The sequence below is a fragment of the Natrix helvetica genome, assembly GCF_964273705.1.
Source record: "Natrix helvetica genome assembly, chromosome: 2".
NCBI lineage: Eukaryota > Metazoa > Chordata > Lepidosauria > Squamata > Natricidae > Natrix > Natrix helvetica.
The window spans coordinates 252,220,114-252,244,476 of record NC_138552.1 but is presented as its reverse complement, the minus strand read 5'-3'; the positions used below and the strand labels follow the sequence as shown (position 1 = coordinate 252,244,476).

Sequence of the window (24,363 nt, the reverse complement as noted above, 5' to 3'; positions counted from 1 at the left end):
GTCAGGCAATACCAACTCCTGGGCCCTATGAAACCAGGAGTTGACCTTCGTGAGAAAGGAAGGGTCAAGCTTGAGGATCACTCTGTTAGTTTGGAAAATACAGAGGTCGCTGCAGTCCGACAGGGCACCCAATTCCGAGACCCTCCGAGCCGAGATGGTGGCCACGAGGAAAGCCACCTTCAAAGTCAGTAGACGAAGGCTGATGGAGCGGATAGGTTCAAACGGCACTGATGTCAAGGCTTCAAGCACTATGGAAAGCTCCCACGATGGGTAACGATGGGCTGTCGGAGGTCTGAGGTTGGCGGCACCCCTCAAGAAGGCACGAACCCTGGGATGGTGTGCCAAGGAACATCCCGTGTCTCTGTGAAGAACTGTAGCAAGTGCCGCTGTCTGTCTTCACAAGGAGTTTGGGGCCAGTCCCCTATCCAGGCCATCCTGGAGGAATTCCAGGACTTGAGGGAGCAAAGCTGATCTCTAACCCTCGCCCTGGGAGGCTGGAATCTGCTGAAGAATTGAGACAGGTGTGTGTTGGTTGGAGATGCAAACAGGTTCAATATTGGGATGCCGAACCTGCGGGTCAGTTCCTGGAACAAGTCCGGGTGGAGTCGCCACTCCGCCTGGTTCACAGTTGCATGACTCAGCCAATCTGTCTGCATGTTCTTCGAGCTGGAGATGTGATCTGCTCTGATGGACAGAAGATGAAATTTCGCCCACAACCAGAGTGCCTATGCCTCCAGCATCAGCCTCTTGGAATGTGTGCCCCCCTGGCGGTTGATGTGTGCTTTGGTGGCCACGTTGTCCGTGAGGATCAACAAATGCCGCCCCGCCACCAGGTTTCTGAACTCCCGAAGGGCCAGATGAATGGCCCGAAGTTCCAACCAATTGATATTGTTCGTCAAGTCCTGGGGCTCCAGCGTCCCTGGGCTTCTCCCGAGTGAGTGTGAGTGCCCCAGCCGTATAAGCTGGCATCGATCATGATTGTGAACCAATCCGGCTCTCTGAACAGACAACCTTTCAGCAAGGCGGAGGAGGTCCACTGGTAGAAAGAGCAGGTCACTTTGGAGGACAGTCGCACCATAATGTCCAGGATGTCCCTGTGTCTCCTCTGGTGTGGAAGGAGGAACCATTGAAGATGGCATGCGTAAAGCCGGGCCCGGGGAACAATCCCTATGCAAGAGATCAGCTTCCTGAGCAATGTATAAAGGATGGACAGGTGCATCGATCTCTAGGCCAGCACCTGGTTCACCAGGGCTCGAATGCTGGAACGGTCAGGTGACAGGGACACCTGACATTGAACAGTGTCTATTATGGCCCTGAGATGTAGCAGTGACGTGGCTGGTAACAATTGACTTTTGTCCATATTTACCATAAAGCTGTGGAGCTGCAGTGACCGAATTGTTGTTCAAAAATCTTGACGGGTCTGCCCTGGAGATGTCGATTGTATCAGGACATCGTCGAGATAGGCCTGAAGTCGGATGGGATGAGACCTGAGATGGGCCATCACTGCGGCCAGCAGCTTCGTAAATGTCCTTGGGGCCGACGAGAGTCCAAATGGCAGGGCCTGGTATTGGAAATGGCACCCTGCCTAAGCAAAGCATAGAAACTTCTGGTGTGAGTGACAAATAGGCACATGAAGGTATGCCTCCTTGATGTCTACAGATTTTAGATAGTCTCCCTGGTGAATGCAGCCCAAGATGGTTTGCAGCAACTGCATTTTGAAACGCTTGTACGCCAGGTACACATTCAGCCTCTTGAGATCCAGGATCGCTGTCCACCCCCACCCCCCGAGTTCTTGGGCACTAAGAACAGGATCAAATAAAAATCCCTCCGCTCCTGACCTGAGGGGACTGGTTCGATGGCACAAATGTCCAGGAGGTGCTGGATTTCGGTGTCCATGAGAGCCCTCATGACCCTTCACCTTGGAATGGAGCACCTGACGAACCGTCTTGGGTGAGTGGAAGGAAAGTCTAGAGTGAGGCCGATCCACATGGTCTGGAGAACCCAAGCGTCCCAGGTTGATTGTTCCCATTGGTCGACGAAGTGAGCGAGTTGACCACCAATGGGAATACCAACCTGGGAGTCAGCGGTACTGACTGAAGGGTCGGTAGCCGGAACCTCGGCCTCCTTGTCTAGGTTGTGGCTGTTGTGGCTGGGGCTGCTGCTGCTGCCTGCCCCTATCCCTAAATGTGGACCTTTCCTGGGCTTGATGTGATCCCTGGTAGTAGGATCTGTGATACTGGGGCCCAGTGGACCCCAAATCCCCCTGAAAGGGCTGCCAGTGGGAACTACGATTGGGACCTATGGTCCGCCTGCCTTTGTACAGAGGGGAGCCCTTTCTTTTTATCTCTGTTCTCAATGAGATTGGTATCTAGGGCTTCCCTAAAAAGTTTCCCTCTTTTAAACGGGGCTGCTGCAAGGCGCCACTTGGAGCAGATGTCCGCCTGCCAACGGCGGAGCTAGAGGAGGCAGCGGGATGTGATATTAGTAGCCAATGCCCTGGAGGTGAATTTAGCCGCCGCTAAGGTGGCAGCAACGGAAAATTCCAAAGCTGCCACCAACTTATTGACATCTTGGTGGAGGCGCATGTCCTCAGGCACTAGCCTAGACTGCAATTGTCTGAGCCACACCAGGGAAGTCCTGTTGAAAAAGGATGCAGCAGTAGCCACACGAATCACCCAGGCAGCCGCCTGGTGCAACTTGCGGAAGGTTTGTTCCGCCTTGTGGTCCTCTGCCTTCAGCCCCTCAGATGCATCTGAAGGGACAATGGCGGGGGAGGTCAAATTGGCTTTCGGCGGATCCGCAGTTGGCATTTGGAGGAGCCCCTCCAGGTCCGGTCCGGGCCCAAACAGCCACTTGTCATTATTGCTCGGTGGGGGAACCGCAGCTGGCTGAGACCACCGTCTCTGGATGACATCCAGAAAAAGTTTGGGTGATGGAAAAACCTCTTGCTCCAGAACTGGTTCTGAAAACAAGTGCTCAGTGGAATCTAGACCCAGAGAAGATTCCACTGGGGTACTCTTGCTGCCCATGTTGGCTGTGATCCTTGCCTTAAAGAGCAAGGATTTAAACAGTGTAGGCCAGAAAAGGCCCCCGGGAATGGGGACTTCTGGGAGAGCACCCTCATCATCCGACAACTCCTGGTTGCCTTGCTCCTCATCACCCAGGAGAGAGTCCTTGCTATGGGTAGGTGCACAGGAGAAGATGGTCCCTTGCAGGATCCAGGGCGGGCCTAGAAGGTGCCCTTGAATGTTTGGATCTCCTGCAGAGTTCAGAATCAACCTGTGAGATGGCAGCTGAGATAAGATCCCTGAAATCTCTAGGGAGGTTCAGGACTTGGTTGTCCACCTCACGGAGCCCCACTGCCATGGGGGTAAATATGGCCTCAGGTGAGGAATGCCTGGTTTCTGGTGTGGAATGCCTGGCCTGGGAGGCCTGCACAACGCTGAGGCCTGACGCACTTGGCGTGGAACCAGGGCCTAGGTCTACATCTTCTGCAGAGAGGCCCTGCACCTGGATGTTATCTGGGGACCAGTCCCTGGACGCTCCCAAGGGGGATCCCCGAAAGGACAAAAAAGGCAATTCCTCCAGCTGCAAAGGTGGGGGAGAATTGGTACCCTCGATGGATTAGGGGCTTTGGAGGCCTTCTTGGTGGAAGCCCGGTGCTTCTTTCGTGCATCCTTATTAGCAGCCGCTGACAAGGAAGTGGCTTTGGATCTGCAGGCCGTGCTCCTAGTGGTAGCCCTTCCCACCCTGCCGGGAGGGGAATCCCTCAAGGGAGAACTTCCAGGGGAAATCGCTGCTCCCGATGCTGGAATAGAAGCACGGTCTGTCATCCTCTTCCTATGCACCCGAAGTGACTTCATGGGGAATAATAGGGCAAACCTGCAAATAACCATGCGATCCTGGCTGCTCAATAGGTGATACGTAGTCACTGGAGGAAGGCGCCAAGAAGCAGCTCAGTTTAGATCGCCTGCGGTGAGGGAACAGCAAGATTGCAACCACGCTGCTACTCGTCTCCCAAACCAGCACGCAATGAGGCTCGTGGCACTCAAAATGGCCGACGCTGCTCCGGAGCTCAATTGGCGCCAAAACCAACAGCCCGCCAATTCCAGGGTATCCAATCACTGCTCAGCATCTCTCGGCACAACCCACACCCGCAAAATTCAAAGCGCAATTCAAAATGGCCGCTCCGAGCGCCTCAGAAGAGAATCAGGCAGTGACGGAAAGATGGTAAACCAAGCCTCCAAGCGCAGCAAGAGGGGCTTGAGACTGGCACACCGAACTCATGGCCCACAGAACCAAGCGGATATCAGTTACGGGCTAGCCTGAGTAATCAGGTAGAAGCGCCCAACCGCACATGCATTCCCCCTGAATGGGGAAACCCCGGCAGCGGTTCTTGCCGGCGGACTGGGAAAACCAGCGTGCCTACCGAAATCGCACTACTGAAACAACAATAACAAAAGAAATGCAATACCTGTACTTGCAAAGAAAATCCAAAGGAATAGATCATAAAGGTATAGGAGACAATGTGATTACGTCTCTTCAGGCAGACTGAATTGAAAAAACTGATGGGCCGAGTGAAAAGGGAGGCCAAGTTTCTTTAATTCTGTCTCTAGGCAAGCAGACTGAATTTAACCCATTCCTTTGGATTTTCTAAGCAGCGCACTGGAGAACTTCATTCCTTCTTCCTTGATGTATCTTATGCTGCCTCCAAATTTGCTCTGATGAGTTGGAGGACCATCTTGAGTGATGGAAATGCTGGTACTGGGGATTGGAAAGGAGAAGGGAGAATAGCAGATATCATCTCTCCTCTTTGTAGAGCTGTGAACTATTCCAAATGTTATCCTGTTTTCTCAAGATATAAGCAAGTGACAGTCAAGTCTCTGAGTTCAAAAGTTAGTTTTTGCTTTTCTCTCTCTCTCTCTCTCTCTCTCTCTCTCTGCAGCTACTCAGACATTTTACTGCAAACCTCTTGGAGGACTTTACTGCCTGCCATACTTAGTGGATCACCTATATGAGAGTTCTGGAATGTTGAGCCGGGCTGAATGGTGGGAGCTACTTTTTTTCATTAAAAAGCTAGAGCAACATGAACAACAGGAAATTATTCGGTTCATTCAGGAGAATCATGAGGAACAGGTAAATGGAAGAAATTTTCCTTGGGAGGAAAGGAACAGAACCTAACAGACACCTGACTAGGAAAAACTGAGCCGTGGTGGCACGGTGGTTAGAATGCAGTAGTGCACTGCAGGATAACTCACTGCTCACTCCAGGAGTTCGATTCTGAGCGGCTCAAGGTTGCCTCAGCCTTCCATCCTTCTGAGATCGGTAAAATGAGGACCCAGATTGTTGAGGGAAATATGCTGACTCTGTAAACTGCCTAAGAAGGCTGTAAAGCACTGTGAAGCAGTATATAAGTCTAAGTGCTATTGCTATCTGAGTAGGAAAAATGCAATGGCACCTTCTACCATTCCTGCTTCTTAGGAATTAAGAAATGTGAATTGGCAGCCAGGAAGAGCAGCTCCTGTGTTCTTTTCCTAATAAAGGCATAAACAACCAGTGACTGGTTTGTCCCACCCATTCCCCATATCATTTAGAATTGTACTATTGAAAGTTAGAATCAGACTAACCACATTCCCATGGTACAATTTTGCAGATTAAGAATCAGAACGCACTATTTTACAAAAGATTGGCCTTAAGTGTAAGAATGGTCATGCTTTACCTTCTTATCACTACCGTGTCCTGCCACCACCATTCTAATTAATGAATGTTAAAAACAGTCTGAAAAGATTGTTCAATATTCTTTCCAGTGATTCTTATACACTGGATCCCATGGTTCTACATAGGGTCAAGAAGCTTAAACACAGCCTCCAACTGCCCAAAATGTGCCCTTTCCTGCCCTAGTATATGAATGGCCCATTGGACAAACAGGCTCTTTTATCCTCTTACAGCTGTGATTGGATGTGAAAAGCACTATGTATTCTGATTACTGAATTGTCTTTTGCATTTTAAGCTGTCCGAACTCGATGAAGAGGGCCTGATTCAGCTGTCAATATCAGTAGAATTGACTCGGAAACTCTTGCCGCTCTTGAGCAAGTACTGTCAAGGCTGCACCCAAAATGACCTCCAGAATTCTCACATTTATCTCAAATACACCTTCAGCAAGGGAAGTTCAGAAGAAGGTTGCCAAAGTATGGACATGACCTCTGCAAAAGATAGTGGCTTTTCTGAAGCCATGGCTTCCCAAAAACCGAAGGAGTCCGCTTCTGCTGAAATGTCTTCTCCGGTGCTGTCCACAACAGAGAAGACTGACACGCAGTTGATTAATAAACTTCATCACGTAGAAGGACTTTACTTTCCAGACATACCAGATGAAAAAGCCAAAGGTAAATGCCAAAAAGATATGTATTTAAGCTCATTTATGTCAAATAATTGCAGGAAAGAGAGGGAGGGTGGAGTTGAAAAAAACCAGAGACTAGTTTGTTGCACTTATAGCTGTTGTGGAAAATAAAGAATAAAAGTTTAACAAAAAGTTTATAATTGGGTAATTACTAAGAGTTTTGTTTACTGATCTGTCCTTTGTTATTGATCAGCTTTCTTCAGTGGGAAAGTGTCAGGAAAGAGGAACTCCCTGGAGAAGCTTGCAGATATTGTAGATATAATACAGAAATCTAGTTCCGAGGTTGCAGTACAGGTGTCTGGACTCAGATTCATAATCAAGATCTTAGAAGATGAAACTTGTCAAGAAAGACAAATTATTAAAGTAGAAAGTGGACCCTCAATCAGGTCAGTTTTCTTCCTTCAATATGCAATCGTTATAGTAGGCCTGCATTTCAATGATAAAGTGTCTTTAGTTAAATTATCTGTAGTTCCATGGTATTAACTTTGCTTTCTTTTAACACAGTCATTCTACTTCTGTTTGTGGGTCTTTGTAGTTTGTGATTTTCTCCAGTTCTTTTTCTTCTATTCTATTGTCTCCAAGTACATCCACTTCCACTATCCAGATCTTTTTGTCTTTCTTATCAACAGTTGTTACCGTGTTTCCCCGAAAATAAGACAGGATCTTATTTTCTTTTGACCCCAAAATATTGATTGGGTCTTATTATTGGGGGGGGGGGGTTATTACTTTGGGGTTGCTGGGTGGCTGCTCTCTTGCGAGCGGGCGCCCGGAGAGCCAGGCACAGTCTCAGGGGTAAATGACTGTGTTGCACTGTATCAGCAGCGCAACATACCAGCCATGAGGTGACCACGCTCATGAGCAGCCACCCAGAAACCCCCCTTTCCAGTCGGGCAGAGCGCCACTCACAGACCCAGTGATATCCCAAAGGTGCTAAGCCATGTGGTGACGCATTGAGGATACCCTTAGGTCAGTGCATGGCGCTTTGCCTGGCTGGAAAGGGAGGTTGCGTGAGCGCCTGTTCCATCCCCAGCTGGTGTGCCTCCCAACCTCGCCATGCCCTGGTCCAGCTCTCCTCGTAGGGCCAATGTGCTGCCTCACTCCGAGCATAGCCTATTCTCTGGCTTCCAAACTCCGGAGATCCGTAGCTGAGTCTTTCGGCAGCGGCTGCTCTGGGGATACGCTCTATGGTTGTGGGCTGGCTGAGGCAGAGCGTACTCCCAAAGCGTACAACCATAGAGCGTATTCCCAGAGTGGCAATTTCCAGAAGACTCAGCATTCTACCTCTGTGCTTTGGAAGCTGCTGAAAAAGCCATGCGGTGGCGGTGGGCAGTGGCAGCAGCGAAGATGCCCTGGCTCTGCAGGCAGAGTTAGGCAAGGGCATTGTGAGGCTGGGAGGTGCATGAGCGGGGAGCGGAAAAGCCGCTCACGCAATCCCCCTTTCCAGCCATGCAGAGTCCCATTCACTGACTAGGGGCATTCCGAAGGCACCAAGCCGCAGGAGCCAGAGGGCGGTGAACAGGCGCTCAAGCAGCTTGGCGATACCCCAGGTCAGTGAATGGCGCTGTGCTTGGCTGGAAAGGGGAGTTGCCGGGCGGCTGCTCGTGAGCGTGGTCACCTCATGGCTGCTGTGTAATGCTGCTGCAACAGCGCAACACAGCCGTTCGACTCTTGAGGCTGTGCCCGGCTCTTTGGGAGCCCGCTCGCAAGAGAGCAACCCCCCAGCAAGCCCCCTCTTCAGTTGGGCACAGCACCTCTCACTGACCTACTGGTATCCCAAAGGTGCCAAGCAACGCAAGCCTTTGCCCCCCACCCCATTCTTGCGGCTTGGCACCTTCAGGATATGCTAGGTCGGTGAGTGGTGCTCTGCCTGGCTGGAGGTTTTTATCTGGTCGTCTAGTGATCATTTTATTTTCCTTAGGAAAAACTAGAGGTAGCAACTGGGACTTTATTTGCTCAGACCCTTACAAAGACACAACCATAAATTTAAAGGCTTTTTTATGCTCCTCAGAGAGAAGATGGTGAAGATGCTGGTGGAGCTGCTCAGCAACCAGCTGAAGGAGAAATTGTTGATGGTGACAGCATTAAGACTGCTTTATGTGTTAATGGCAAAGTATGATTGGCGAATCCTTTTTGCTACGGAAGGTGGGGTGCGTGCTGTGCTGGGCTGTATGCAGGAATATTCCCCTTCAGCATTGGTACAGCAGGCTGGCTTGGCAGTAAGTTGAATATATTAATGACATAAATTGATGGTGGGAATTTGATGTATGTGTGTCTCTGTTTGTTTTGGAAGAATTTTCCATTAACTCTTAATGGAAATAAAGTATACATTAAACAATAAATAATACATTAAAGTACCAGAGCAAATAAATATGCTTAGAAATTAGAACGATGGAAGAATGTTTCTCAGAAAAATTCTTAACATTTATCATTTTTTTAATATGTTCTGTAAATAATATAATAAGTCTTAATACCACATAAATGTAACTCTCAGCATGAAATTCAGTTGTTTGAATTTAACAAATTAATTGTGCAGATAAAATTAATGCAAAATATTTATATTTAAAAAAAATATGAAGAGAAAGGAGAAAGAAAGAAGTCAATTCCTCCTTTGTCTCAGCAAGTATAAACAACTTTAGCAACTTGTCACCATCTCTTAAAATACAGCAACCTCTTCCATCTCCTACCTCACCACATTCTCTTAAACAAATCTTTAAAATCTCATGATCTATCTTAATCAGCAAGAGTCCATTAAGGGTTACCAGAAATATCAGCCTATCTAGTATGCGCTTGATCTAATAAACCCACCTGAATTCCATCCTTGTGGGTCCATTGTTAACAAATATCTCCCGTTGATAAAAGATTTTGCTCCATTCTGCATTATCAGATTGATAACAATAAAGGAGAATATTTGTAGCTCAGAGTTGAAATGAGGGGTCCTTGGTACTCTCTGAGCTTGGTGGTTTTCTTGCAGCAGTGATGATGTTACCTAGTTAGAGTAATGAAACGTCTGCAAAAAAAAACCCACCAAGCTCAGAGAACACGAAGGACCCCACATAGAGCTTAAGTATTCTTTCCCTTTAAGTATAATACATTTCCTTCTACTGCTCTCTAGTCTCCAATCTTCAAAATCCCAATTTATCTTCTTGTTTTTCTTCTGGATGTGAAAAAACATGGATAGTTTTCCATGGGAAGGATTCTTATATTTAATTTCAGAATGTTATTAAATGTATCTGCTGACCACAGTAGCTTTTAATTAGATGGACAGATATATAAATGTGATGGATGGATGAATATTGATCTTTAGTCAGTTTATAAAATCAACATTCTAATCTCCCTTTTAGTGTCAATTCCAGAAAAAAGTAAGTTGTTAAACTTAAAACTTCTTTTCTGAAAGATTGAAGGACATTGACTCAGTGATTAAGAAATGAAGATCAGCTGAACCATCTTCCCTTAAGGCTACATTATTAGCTTTGTGTGAATCCTTGACTTCTGGCCATTCAACTCACAAGCACAACAATGTCAGGTCCTGCTACCTACCAGTGTCCAGAATATGTCTGGGTGATCTCACAATCTCTCCTTTATCCTGAGAGATTTCATGGGCCCAGATTCAGTATCTAGCCAGCAATTTCAGCTTAATGTTGTCCTTGCTTTTTTAGAAATGTCTTCAGTTTACTATGTCCTCAACAAAAGTCCAAAGATTTCAAACAGCTGAAGTATAAAGTGGGTGCTGATGAAATATTGTGACAAAGGGAATCAGTTATTTATTTCTGATCTTCATTTTCTGCTTTTGGTTTTTCTAGGCATTGAAAGTATTGGTGGGTGCTGGGAACTGCGAGCTACTTGGTACCAGCGGGAAATCATACCCTCTGAATCATTCAGATGCTCAGATGATGCGGGAAATTTTTGCCAGCATTGGTTCTGCTTCCAGCAAAGAATCTGACAATTTGCTATGTATAATTTGTACTGCTATTGAGAAGATGTTGGCTACACCTGGGTAAGATGGAAGTGAAATCTTAACTGAAATAAAGGAGCATATAACTAAGTTCAAGGAATTAATAATTAAACAAGGATAAGGAATGAATGTTGAGAATTCACTTTTTTTTCTTGGGAGAATTCGGTTGATGTCTCATTTTGTTAAGTTTTCTGTTCTGTACCTTTAGATTGGAGGCAATCTGACAGATTTATTAATAGGATTATTATTATTTCAAAACATGTAATAATTTCTTGGAACTGAATAGGATTATTAATTGCTTAGTTTTGGAATATTATGTATTCCAATATTTTTTCCTTCCGCGTCCTCTAACATTGCCTCAGTTGATTATGCCAACCATTCCTCTTTTCCTCAGAGCCTCATCAGCAGTGCAGAATGGGCTGTTGGTATTAAACATGCTGATCAACAATCACAAGGGCCTGGCAGAACAGTTGGGAAGCTGTGACCTCCGTGCGGTCCTGCAGAGTTGTTGTCAAACAGGCCAGAGCTCCAATGAGATGCTAGCTCGAATAGTGCTCAATCGTTTGGCTGAGCATAAATTGCCATTGAGCCAGGAGAATGCAGGTACAGGTTGCTTTTAAGTTTCCAGTTGCTTATCTTTATTCTTTTGGCATTTTTCTCTCTAAGTGTGTAATAGTTTGTTTTATTTCCATTAGGCTTTGCTTCATAGAGTGCCTTGTTTTGAGGATCTAATAAGGTCTTGACCTCTCCATTATGTTGGAAGGGATTACCTAAGCACACAATCAACATTTTCTTATTCTTCTACATCAGCATGTCTTTCTGATTATCCATAGGCTTCCTTTTAATAGTAAATCACAGGAGATAGTTTTCACTTGCTGTGTTTTGAAACTTGGAAGGCCAGAGGTTAATTATCCCCATGGCTGCTTCCAGGGATCTTTTCCTGCTGGAGAAGGAGCCCTCCAGGAGAGGATGCCTTGCTCCTGTGGCCATTTATTGGGGAGATGATTAGCAGCATCTGTTTTTTTCCTCCATACCCTATTTCAGGGAATTATATTTTGACATAGAGAGATCTTCTCCTCCTCTCCCCTTTTCGATACAGAATCTGAAGCTTCCTTTGAGTTCAAAGATATGGATGTACCAACCCTACTGAAAAACCTGCATGAAACCAGCTTTTCAAAAGATGTAGTGCTAGCGCTGGAGCACTGCCTTTGTGACGAGGGTGTTTACCCTGAGAGAAATGGAACAGACATTTTGCCAGATCATGAGCATTTCTTGCTGCTGTTGAAGACCCTAGAACAGTTGGGAGCTGAAAAGACTGTCCAGATGGCCATGATGAGGTAGAATGAGGATGTATTTTACCATCATGGAAGGTGGAAGATTCTTTTAGAAGAGTATTTGGATTCAGAGAAAGTGGGGTGGTTTGAGCAATGGTGTCTTAAGGTGGGGCCACTCACTCTTCTGGATAGGTTAGCACGGAAGCTCTGAAGTGGGTAATTTAAATAATGTAACTTGCTGACCTTCATCACCACAAGTCAATCTGTACAAGAAAATGGCTTGAGGCTTGTGTATATCATAAGCTTAGGAAATAGAACACTGCAGGAAATTGTTTGAAATGGAAATAATTTATTATAAATTTTGGAACACTGCACTTTATAGAAAACTATCACTCTCACAGAGGCTTAGAATTCTGGGAATTGCAATCCTAAAAAGGCACTGAGGTGGGTGAAATGCCTGCAGTCTTTTGGGCTGCATGTGAAAGAACTGAACCACAACACAGAAACAGCTTTTATGATCAAAATCATAAAAATGAATATTTGGCATCAAATAATACAGAAAATGTTTGTTGCTGGTCCTGTAGAGAATGTGCTTCATCCCAAATGTTGGAACATTTTAAATCGCTGAGAAAAAAAATTGTATTCTTTTTGCAAGAAAATATTAATAACCATATCTATAAGCAATAAAAACATGATATTTATTGTATATTTTAAATACAGTTATTAAAATAGTCCAGGCAGTCAGCTTAAGAACTGAAGGCTGCTGTTGTTCTTAAATTGAAATCTGCATTTATAACAAGTATCTTCTCTTTGCAGGATTTTGAATAAGTTTTTGGATATTTCCCAAGAGGATGCATTGCCCTGGCATGAGTGCATTGAGCCTTGTCTGTCCTCAATGAGTACCCACAATAGTGAACGAGAGGTAAGGAATCAATTGCAACATAAATTGAAAAGGAGTTTAATAAGAGGCATTTGAAGAAGGTATGTAAAATATTAGTGAGCGTGTTGACAAAATTGCAAATTCTCAATTCAAGCCAGATGTAGTTGGCAAAAAGCATTTTTCATCTCTGCTGGTATATATTATTAGTAAACAAAATTTGGATTGAAAATCAAATAGAATTGGGTCAGGAAGCCAAAAGCATATGCAGGTAGTCCTTGACTTACAACCACAATTGAGCCCATAATTTCTGTTGCCAAGTGAGACATTTCTTAAGTGAATTTTATGGTACCCCATTTTTATGAACTTTCTTGACAGAGTTAAGTGAATCCCTGCAGTGGTTAAATTAGTAACATGGTTGTTAAGTGAGTCTGACTTCCTCATTGACTTTGCTTGTCAAAAAGTGGGAAAAGATGGTCACATGATCCTGACACAGCAACCGTCATAAATATGAGTCAGTTGCCAAGCATCTGAATTATGATCACGTGATGTTGCAATGGTCCTAAGTGTGAAAAATGGTCATAAGTCACTTTCTTCAGTGCCGTTGTAACTTTGAACAGTCACTAAATGGACTACTGTATGTCAAGGACTACCTGCAAATATATTTGCAAGTATAGAACAGGCATAGCTAAGTTCTTATCAGTCTAGATAGTGATAAAGGTTTCCCATGAGATTCATAAATAGGCATCATCTTTGTCGTGAAAATTTGCTTACTTTTCCAACAGTAATAATCTCTTTCCAGTTTCTACTTGAAACACTTTGACCTCTACTTGAAACACTTTCAGAATGATCAAATTAACTGTTTTATCCTCAGAACTGCTCAAATTTGATACCCTTGGGAGAAACTAATTTTTAACTAGCAGTTGATTACAGGCAAGAACTCCCCCCTGTGCCTTTAAATAGGCCCTACAGATATTACTTAAACGTTAAATTATTGTGGGTAAATAGAGCGTATGCCTGGAGTTTCTGTCTTTATAAGTGGCAAGAGGAAAAAAAATAGAGATTGCACACTATATTTACTGATAGCATGTGATCCACAACTTGTTTGAAAAGAATTAAATTGTCATTGAGCTGAAATAGGTCTCATACCCATGATGCATGGATTGATCAGGTGTTCCTGAAGATCTATTGAAGAAGAGTTGTAATCCCCTGGAAGATATGGCTGGTGATGAGGGATAAAAGGAAATACAGATGGAAAGAGGAACTTACTTGTCAAAAACTGTTTTTTCTGCACACTTCCTTGCTATTATGTTTCTGTCAACAGGTTGTGCAGGAGTTCATCCGTTTCCTGCATCGTTTAGCTACCACCAACAAAGATTGTGCGGTTGTGATGTGTCGTGTAGGCACAAAGGAAGCTCTGACCAAAGCTATGGACAAGCACAACTCCAACTTGTTATTGGTGACAGAGTTGCGGGACCTTGTGACTGACTGTGAGAAATATGCTAGCCTTTATAAGAAGATGACAACCAGTATCCTGGCTGGTTGCATTCAGGTAACTTTGACCTTTCCTGTGTGTGTATTAGGTGGCTGGCCTAGGAACAGGTAGACAATGAGTATCAATAGAGTGGTCAGATAATCTGTAATAAATCAGAGCAAACAGTCAAGAGCTAAATTTGGTCAAAAACAAAAATTTCCTTAAAATTATGAGATTCTGTTCTCTCTTCTTGTATAGGAATTACCGTATTACCGTATTTATTCAAGTATAATGCGCACACGTGTATAACGCGCACCCCCTAATTTTTGATTAAAAATCGGTATAAAATTTTGTTTCACACCAAGCATTATAATTGACAAAAAAACGTTGTTGAACACGTGCGGCCATGACTATTGCCGCCGCTGCTGCCGCCGTTCACAGGACCCGCCTCTCACCCTCTTCCTCCTGCCGACTGGAGGAAGAGGGTGAGAGGCGGGTCCTGTGAACGGCGGCAGCAGCGGCGGCAATAGTTGCAACTCGGTGGCGGGCCGCCCCGGCTGGGAGACAAAGGAGGGGAAAGGTGGCAGGCAGCTGAGTTGCGACTATTGAGCACGTCGCGGCACCGCCTAAGGCCGGGATCGAGGCTGCAGTCCGGAAATTTACAATTTACAATTCGCCTGCGCCCTCAATGGACCGGCCGCCACTGCCACCCCACCCCAGCCCTCGTTTATAACGCGCACCCACACTTTGATTTATTTTTTTGGTAGAAAATTTTGCGCGTTATACTCGAATAAATACGGTAGTAAGTTTCTGACTCGTGTGTGTGTGTGTGTGTGTGTGTGTGTGTGTGTGTGTGTGTATAGGATTCAGGGCTGAATACAAAGGATGGTAGGACAGAGAAGCTTAGTAAATTGTGTTCAGTTGAATAGCTTGCATTGTAGAATCAGATTTGAAGAATGAAAATTTTTCTTTAACTAAATCTTAAGCTTTATTGATAAATATATTCTGCTGTCTACTTTGTTTATACAGATGGTTCTAGGACAGATAGAGGAACATAGACGAAGCCACCAGCCTATTAATATTCCCTTTTTTGATGTTTTTTTGCGCAACCTTTGCCAAGGTAAATGATTTGCATCCTTTGGAATCTAAAAATTGGAGGATTCGGGTACAGACCTGCTGTAAAAGGAGTAATTCTCCCTCCCTCCCTCCCTCCCTCCCTAGGTTCTAATGTAGAGGTGAAGGAAGACAAGTGTTGGGAAAGGATAGAAGTCTCTTCTAATCCACATAGAGCCAATAAACTGACTGACAAAAATCCAAAGACTTATTGGGAATCTAATGGTAGCACAGGTTCCCATTACATCAATGTATATATGCATCGTGGAGTGGTAGTCAGGTAAGTCCCAATGGAGGCAGTTAGCTAATTGACTTTGAGAGTTTCTAGGCAACAGGGTAAGAGCAAGCTCTATGATTAAATGTGAATTAACCAGATACTTGATGAAAGTCATGAGATTATGTGCAAACTTTTCAGTTATTGGGAATTGTTCATTAGGCAAAATGAATAGAGCAAAAGCAGGGAGGAGGGGTAGATAATTCGGATTTAATTTCAGTATGATGAATTGTGAGATTAGCAGATGATGAAATAATTTCTCACATTGACTTTTGAAATGAAAAAGCAAATGAAAAATCTCTCCCCCCCCCACCCCTTTTTTTGCAAATTGCTCTGTTTGCAAAAATGCAATATCATACATTTAACCGTAAAATGGCCTAGAAAAAATATTGCATGATTGATTAGTTACATTTAGGGTTGGTTATGATTGCATATGTAGGTCTGTATGTCTATGTAGTGAGTTCTTCTTTGAGAGGAATGTATTTGGGGCTATATCATGAAATATTTTTAGTCACCCAGGCAGACTTTAGTGCAGGGGTGTCCAAACTTGGGAACTTTAAGACTTGTGGACTTCAACTCCCAGAATTCCCCAGCCAGCTATCCACAAGTCTTAAAGTTCCCAAGTTTGGACACCCCTGCTTTAGTGAGTATGCCAGGATGCATCCAAAGTCTGACACAAATACAAAGTTTTGTTTTTGCTGCAGGCAGATGACTTTAATAGTAGCTAGTGAGGATTCCAGCTACATGCCAGCTCGGATTGTCGTGATGGGAGGAGAGAACACATCTAGCATCACTAGTGAGCTCAATACTGTGAGTGCTTCTTTTTTTTTCTCTCTCTAAAGCCGGTCTGCTTTTAGAAAGCTTCAGTAAGGAAGATTTTCTGCTATATTGTGAACATACACTCAGGGTTCATAGACCTTCTACAAAGAATATGCATTTGTTTGAGCTGTCCATCCTTGATTTGAGATTCCGTTGGAAACTTGCCATTTCTCAAACTATCTGTGCTCCATTCTCTGATACAGTTTAATTAATTTATTCTATTGAGGCGCCACACAACTCCAAATGATTCTGGTGTGTCTCACAATATAACAAGAAAGATACAGTAAAACACTGTTGCAATCAAACAGAAAGCCGATTAAGCATTAATTAAAAATCAGATAAAGAACAAGATGGTGATTCTGGTCAAGAATAAAACTAATGATGGACTTTAACCACCCTACCCTAAAGTCTGGGGAAAAAGACACGTTCTTCAAGACCCCACAAAGGGCTTTCAGAGTAGGAGCCACCCAGATGAGAGGTGAAATTGCATTCCAAAGGGCAGAGGGAAAATGTGCTTCTTGGGTCATGAAAGGTGACACCATTTAATTGAAGTGTTGTTGGTTTGTATCAGCCAGGTAGTCATCATGATAGGCAGAGGAACCTTCAAATAACTAGGCCCTATAACAGGTAGGGCTTTATAGTCTTAACCAGCACCTTGAATTACATCTGGAAGCAGAGTAATAACCAACCTTAATAGTTGTCACATGGACATACTAAAGCGCACCCATCCCTTCCTTCACTGCTCTATTCTGGACCAATTGAAGCTTCCAAATTACCTTCAAGGGCGTCCCTCTGTAGAGTGCACTGCAATAATCATGCTATGAGTTGACTAAGCCATTAGTAATTATTTGAAGAGCCTTCCTATCCAGGAAAGGGAACAGTTAGCACAGTAGATGAAATTGTGCAAAGGTATCTTGGCCACAGATACCAACTTCTCAGACGTGTGAGTTCAAGAGGATCCTCATATTGTATACCATCTTGAGTGGCAAAGTGAAGTGAGTGATCAAAATTGGGATGTTGAGGATCCCACTTTACAGCCACTCAGTCTTGGTAGAAATGATTTGAAGTTGTTTTTTCCCCAGTTCTGCCCACATAGTTTCCAGGCACAAGGACGGGATTTTGACAGTCTCATTCGGCTAGGCAGGGCTGATGAAATCAAACCCCAAATCAGTAGCATGTCTCACGTTGATGTTGAGTGGGAGGAGAGAAAGCACTCCACATATGAGGGCCTAGCAAGTGACCTTTCTTCCTTGCCTCCCCCCCCCCCCCTGGGGTGTGTGTGACTGGATCCAGTCCCAAGAGAAGGAAGAGAACCACTCTGGAGCTAATCCAGAGAGATGCTGTGGTTGTCAGTATCAAATGCTGCTGAGAGATCAAGAAGTGCTATCTCCCTCCTGGCTTCACCTCAGTACAGCCATGGCCTTCTCTTCATAAAATGCCAGAATGAAACGTGACTGAAATGAATCTAAAAAGTCCTTTTCTTCTAAGGTCCTCAGCAGTTGCAATTCCCAACCACTTTTTCAACACCATTCCCTAAAAGGAAGGTTGAAGATAGAACAATAGTTATCCAGGGCTGATGAGGCCTCTTCAGAATGGGGTATACCACCGTTTCTTTCAAGGATGGAGGCACTACCCCTCCCTCAAGAAGGCAGACACCATATCATGGAACCTCCTTGGCCACTTTGGCACCCGGCCAGGGATTTGTGTCTAGCAATTATTGAGTGAGCTAACAGTGTAGAGATCCCTAACTCACCTTAGCTACTTTTATTATTGTGTGTTTGGTAATTGTAAGATAGAGGAGCAGAGGCAACACAGAACTTCCTTTTTATCATCTCTAATTGACTCAGAGTGTCTTTGAGTTACTGACTGCCACTTGGTTGGATCTGTCTCTTGTTCACCTATATTAGCTTACTTTCCTTTCGTTATCCAATGCAAAAAAGTATTCCTAAAGTCAATTATTCCCACAATAGCAGAGGATGTTGAAAGAGGCTGAATGCTGAATGAAGCAATTCAAGATCCAGAGAAACTGCTTGCAGGTAGTCCTCGACCTATAAGGACTAATATTTGCAAGTAGTTCTCAACTTATGAGGACTAAAATTTCTGCTGTTAAGTGAATGTTGTCCCATTTTATGACTTTCCTTGCCACACTTGTTAAGTGAATCACTACAGTTGTTAAATTGCTTAACATGGTTGTTAAGTGAATCTGGGTTCCCCATTGACTTTGCTTGTCAGAAGATTGCCAAAGGCAAGGGTGTCAAACTCAATTTCATTGAGGGCCGCATTAGGGTTGTGTTTGACTTCAGGGGGCTGGAGTGGGTATGGCCAGGATGGGCATGGCCAGATCAATGTCACTCATGTTGGGGGTGCCTGCAGTGCTTCGAGTGCACTGCCAGAGAAAACAGGCTCCCAACAGCCTCCTGTAACCCTCTGCCAACAAAAATGGAGATCAGGAGGGCCGCCATTTTGGGCTGTGACAGCCTCCTACAACCCTCTGCCAACAAAAACAGAGTTTGCGGCCCTCCCAAGCTCCATTTTTGCTGTCAGAAGCACTGCGGGCCAGTCTGTTGCTGTTTCCAGGGCAGCCCCGCGGGCCAGATCTAAGCACCCCGAGGGCCAGATCCAGTCCCTGGGCCTTGAGTTTGACACCCCTGGCCAAAGGTAATCACATGGCCCTGGGGCAAGTGTCAGAATTTTGATACATGACCAAAGGGATATTGCAGCAGTTCTGAGTGTGAAAAATGGTTATAAGACATAAGGCATCATTGTAACTTCTAACAGTGACAAAACGAATGGTTGTAAGTCAAGGACTACCTGTACTTAATTTTAGGGAGCAGCAATTATTGTGAACCTTATTTCGAAACTGTTCTATGGGAACCCATGTCTAATTAAGAACCTATTTGTGCATGTGTACAAGCAGCCTTTTATTCATTCTAACCCTCCAAACCATATTTCATTTCTTCAAATTACACAATTGAAATTTTGTGTAAAAATATGTTTGGGACATAATTTGACACATGCCTCTTTCAATTTATATCTTATCAAACAGACCAAGTTGCTATATATTGTGTGAAAACATTTGTCTGGTTTCCTATTGCTATATTGCCCAGCAGTGGCACTTATCTTAGGTGTAGAATTGTTTCTCTTCAACTGCTATCTAACTAATGAATCAGAGCGACAGATGATGAAACTTCAGAAGCAAATATTGTTACTTAACCACTGAGATGTATATGTGCATGGTTGAAGCTAAAGCTCATTAATGTGAAAGTACATTTGGATTTTGTACACGTATACTTAATTGTTTGCATTGGTTGACTGTCAGATAAATGTGGCAACCGAAGCGTAATTTCTTAGACATCTAATCGTATCTGTCAGCTTTTTTTCTACTGCCTCACTGCTGAAAATATATTCTTGTAGTTTATAACTAGTTTTTTTTCCTGGAACTTGATATCTGTTAAAAATGGAAATAACCAACAGTTTCTGCAAGCAAGAGGATCCCCCTCTCCATTATTCAATTAAATAAGGATGGAGTTGCATTATTGCCATGTTTTAAATGCCAACACGTAGCTCAACATGTAACTTTAACTTTATTTAACTTTATTTTAAATTTCTAGACCGCCCCCTCTCCCGAAAGGGACTCGGGGTGGTGTACAGTCAAATTAAAACACAAGGAATACCTAAGAATAAATATATAAATACACAGATCCTTAAATACTTAGATGAGGAGGCTATAAAGACTGTATCTTAAAGTAAAGTGATTAAAAACAGTATTTAAAACTAACCCCTAAAAATACCCCAAAAGTTAAAGTTAAAATAATGACCTAGAAATTCTCAATTAAAAATATCTGCCAGGAGGTAAGATAAGACTATGAATGGGCCAAGCCGGCTAGTCGAAACAGGTGAGTCTTTAGTTTTTGACGGAAGGAGCGGAAGTCGGTGGTGGTAGTAGTCCCAAACTTTTTATGGTGGTTTTATTGAAAGTTTCTGTGTGATTCTCAGTGTTAATGCTAGGAGGGCTCAGAGGCTTAGGGTTTACAAATATAACTGAAGGGATACTGGTGGTAGAGAAAGTTTAATCATATGTGTTTTGTTCACATCTGTTTTTGTTCTAAGCTGCCTTCAGAAATAATTGAGAGAATTCTCCCAGTTCTTGACGAAAGGTATATTCTTCTGATGATAATGGATGATGTTCTTCCTGTCCCTAAAACTTTAGTTGAATGGAGAAGGGCTCTTCAAGTTTGTATTTATAAACTTTCTCACTTCAAACTTAAAGGAGTGCCCTCTTCTCCTGCCCTACTAGATACATTTATGCTGTTCTTATAGAGTGAGCATTATAACCTCCCATATATTATTAATTACATTAATTCATTACATCTGAAAAAGGCAGGTTGCTTTCTCCATTTGCATTTCTTATCTTGGTGAGACTTTGGCTCTTTTTCTAACAGGTGAATGTCCTACCTACAGCCAATAGGGTAGTTCTTCTGGAGAATGTGGGCCGCTTCTGGCCAATTATACAGATCAAAATTAAGCGCTGTCAACAGGTAAATCTGAATGTTGTTTCTTGAAACAAAGCAAAGACTAAAGAGCTGTGCTTAACCATCCTGATTGTTTTTGACCCATGGCTATAAACCGGTCAGCAAAATAGGTCTTTCCTCAGATTAGGCTTTTCATAAGTGTTTCATTTTCCAAACAGTAAGTTGAACACTTACCATATTTTCGGAGTATAAGACACACTGGAGTATAAGACGCACCAAGGTTTTGAAGAGGCAAATTTAAAAAAAAAACTTTTTGCACTCTGCAAACCTCCCCAAAATGGCCCGTTTTTTGCAAAAACAGACCTGGCTCCCCCCCCCCCCCAAGAGTATGAATAGCCCTTAGGAGGCTTGTAGAGTGTTCCTCGGGAGGGGGGGCAAAAACGAGCAAAGAACAGCCAGTTTTTGCTCATTTCTGCCCTCCCCAGGCCCCAGGAGCTCTCTGAAAGCCTCCTACAAGCTATGCATGGCCATTTTGGTGAAGGGGCCAAATTTTGGGCGGCAAAAATGCTGTATTCAGTGTATAAGGCGCACCCAGATTTTCAGCCTCTTTTTTGAGGGAAAAGCGTGTGTCTTATACTCCAAAAATGCGGTATTTATAGTTTATATTTGGAAATGGTGTAGAGAAAATAGATTCATTGGCTGTGTGAATTATAACTGCATGAGTGTCTGAGAAGATATAAATTTTGCTATACAGTATGATGGATGACAAATTATTTTCAGCTTAATCACAATTTATGCTGCCTTTTTGTATGTAATTTTATTTTATTTGGGTTTCCCCCCCCCCCTTTTGAAATATTGACCTTCTGGCATTCCTTTATTGCACAGTTCATAGATTAAAAAACTGATTTTAAAAGCATAGTAGCTTCTTTCCTGAAAAAAAAAGGATTATAATAATTTTCTAATTGATAGAATACTGTTTTTATGTTGTTGTTAGTAATATGAGTAATATGAGGCGCATTGTTCAACTGTAAAAATTGAATGCTCTGCAAATGAAATAGAAATATCTCTGAAGAACACCTGCATATTAGACGGGGAGTTACGTGAAAAGTATTTCCCCATTGGAGAAAACTGTGTTATTTACAGGGTGGCATTGACACACGTGTGCGTGGCATTGAGGTGCTAGGTCCCAAGCCCACCTTCTGGCCCATCTTCAAAGAGCAGCTGTGCCGGCGTACATATCTCTTCTATACCACCAAGGCACACACTTGGTGCCAGGAAATCTTAGAAGATCGGATGCAGCTGCTGCAACTTTTCAACAGGTCAGGCCTCTTCTGATATAATTTTTGGTCCTTTTCCTCGGGACTGTCCTAAGGATCAGGACCTGCCCCAGAGCTGGCTTTTGCAAATCAAAGAAATGAGCACTGCTACTGGCCAACATTCTTAAGATACCCGTGTTCCTGCTTGTTAATCTGTGTCGGTACTTCAAGTTAGATCAAAATAGGATTCTGAGTTATGAATGCTACAGTTTTTAAAAGCTTACAGTAACAGAATCTTGTAAAGTCTGAATGTTCTTCCTTCCTTCCTTCCTTCCTTCCTTCCTTCCTTCCTTCCTTCCTTCCTTCCTTCCTTCCTTCCCCCTTCCCTTTTTGTTTATGATTCTTTCTGAAGTTACATTTCTGCCCCCAAACTTAGATTTTGTTTATCTGAATTTTGCCTTGGTTGCAGCTCCATGCATTATTATGGTTCATTGTACAGTCAGCCAGTTGTTTAGACTGAATTTGGCATTCTTGTTCATCTATTGAGTCCATTCCAAGGACCTGGGATAGGCAGATGCTATTATTAATATTAATAATTTGATTTGATTCATATGATCACCCATCTCACATAAGTGATTTTGGGTGACTCACAACATATAACCAATGTATCATTGTATCTTAAGTGCGTGCCTCCTCACTGTATTACTTTTTTTTTTTTACATTATGGAATGTATTTGTTCTAATCCAAATAAGCTACATCTTTTTCCTACTGCAGATTGAACAGTGCCTTGCGCCACGAGCAAGTATTTGCCAATCGGTTCCTTCCTGATGATGAGGCTGCCCAGGCTCTAGGGAAGACCTGTTGGGAGGCTCTGATTACTCCCTTGGTGCAGAGTATCACATCTCCAGGTACTGGTTGCTTCCTTGCACAAGTCTTTTAAAACCAAGTCTTTCTTATCCTTTCCAATTCCAAGCAGATGTGTTAACTGTCTTTCTCTTTCCAGACTCCAGTGGCATAAGCCCCATGTCATGGTTACTAACTCAATACTTGGAAAATTTGGATGCAGCCAAGAATTCCAGGAGCCGAGCTTCCATCTTTAATTCCCGTGTTCGGCGCCTGAGCCACTTGCTAGTGCACGTAGATTCTGCTGGCCCTGAACTTGAGGAGCTGAAACCTCCTGTTAAAACCAGTGAGTGTCCTCCTTTGGGGCAAATAAGTGAAATGGGGGCAAGTCCTTCTTCCAGTGTTGAATGATAACACAAGGGTATATACCCTTGGATATATTGTATGGTCATACTGACAAGAACACATGTCATCTGTAAGATTATACTGTAAAGATTGATGGCATGGAATTATTGACTGGAGAAAAGTTGTGAAGGATTTGGGAAGTTGGAGACAAGTATTTGGGGACTCTTATTAGCTCTGTATCTCAAAAATCTTTTTGCTACAGTCTTGAGAGGGGAAATAATGTAAAATATTCTCTCCTTTTTTATCTTCCTTCCTTTCTATTTTGAATTTAACAGAATGCCAAGAATATATGAAAACCAGTATCTTTGGGGAGACTGTTGCTTTTTCCCTATCAAATGCCCTGGGTATAGCCAAATAAAATTATCGAGTGTCTAAAAAGCCCTCTTTTCTAATGGGTATAATTATAAAGGTACACCAAATTTCTATTTGTCTTACAATCATATAAACGTAATTATTTGGAACAGACTTTTTGGGAAATGGTAATAGAATCCCACCTTTTCAGGAGAGTCAATTTGTCAGGTGCTTTAAGGATTGTTGTTGTGTCATACTAAAAACTAGGGATTTGTATGGCTCCTTAACATTGTGTAACATGCAATTTGCAGATGGGAAGAATGGTAAGAACAAGGAATCAAGCTCAGGAGTTATCAAGCCAGCAGTGAATAAACCCTGTGGGATGACAGGCATCACACAATGCTGGAAAGATGTAGTACAGCAGCAGGTAAGGATGGCTGAAAGGTGGTGTTCAGCAACAAGAGGATGAATGCGTGCATGCAGTGGGGAATCGTGGTATTAATGCAGGCTTTGGGGTCTTTGTACTGACATCTTCTATCATAAGCTATTATCCAGTTCATCATTCATGCTTCTTTAGAATTCATGGTACAAGTTAAGGCATCTTTAGAGAACTGTATCAGGAGCTCTGAGGCTTCAAAGAGAGGCTGATGTGAAATCAAGCTCTCATGTGAAACTATGTTTATTCCAACTTTGTTATCTGCTAAGCTAGGTAGAGTTTATTGTTAAATTTTCAGCACATGGCTCCTAGTTGCTTTTAGACAATTATGAATACAAATAAACAGACAATTGTTTAAAATATTTAGGTGGAACATCTTGAACAAATAACAATTGGGCTTGAAATTTGCTTGAATCCAATGAAAAATTGTTAAACCTTCTGAACAAAACTTTTCCCAGGTGAGGTCCCATTTAGCTAGT

General features: G+C 43.3%; 1 protein-coding gene across 1 annotated transcript in view; it reads left to right on the top strand.

Moving 5' to 3' along the window:
* Window positions 1-24,363, top strand: part of LOC309388503 (cullin-9-like) — a 59,325-nt gene that overhangs the window by 15,078 nt on the left and 19,884 nt on the right. Inside the window, exons 6-22 of the mRNA XM_081945891.1 lie at window positions 4,946-5,136; window positions 6,011-6,383; window positions 6,591-6,783; window positions 8,406-8,613; window positions 10,198-10,391; window positions 10,744-10,952; window positions 11,449-11,686; window positions 12,440-12,545; window positions 13,825-14,052; window positions 15,004-15,094; window positions 15,196-15,367; window positions 16,066-16,171; window positions 20,623-20,718; window positions 21,796-21,971; window positions 22,684-22,817; window positions 22,913-23,098; window positions 23,760-23,875. Coding sequence (XP_081802017.1) covers window positions 4,946-5,136; window positions 6,011-6,383; window positions 6,591-6,783; window positions 8,406-8,613; window positions 10,198-10,391; window positions 10,744-10,952; window positions 11,449-11,686; window positions 12,440-12,545; window positions 13,825-14,052; window positions 15,004-15,094; window positions 15,196-15,367; window positions 16,066-16,171; window positions 20,623-20,718; window positions 21,796-21,971; window positions 22,684-22,817; window positions 22,913-23,098; window positions 23,760-23,875 — 3,017 coding nt within the window. The remainder of the gene's footprint in view (window positions 1-4,945; window positions 5,137-6,010; window positions 6,384-6,590; window positions 6,784-8,405; window positions 8,614-10,197; window positions 10,392-10,743; window positions 10,953-11,448; window positions 11,687-12,439; window positions 12,546-13,824; window positions 14,053-15,003; window positions 15,095-15,195; window positions 15,368-16,065; window positions 16,172-20,622; window positions 20,719-21,795; window positions 21,972-22,683; window positions 22,818-22,912; window positions 23,099-23,759; window positions 23,876-24,363) is intronic.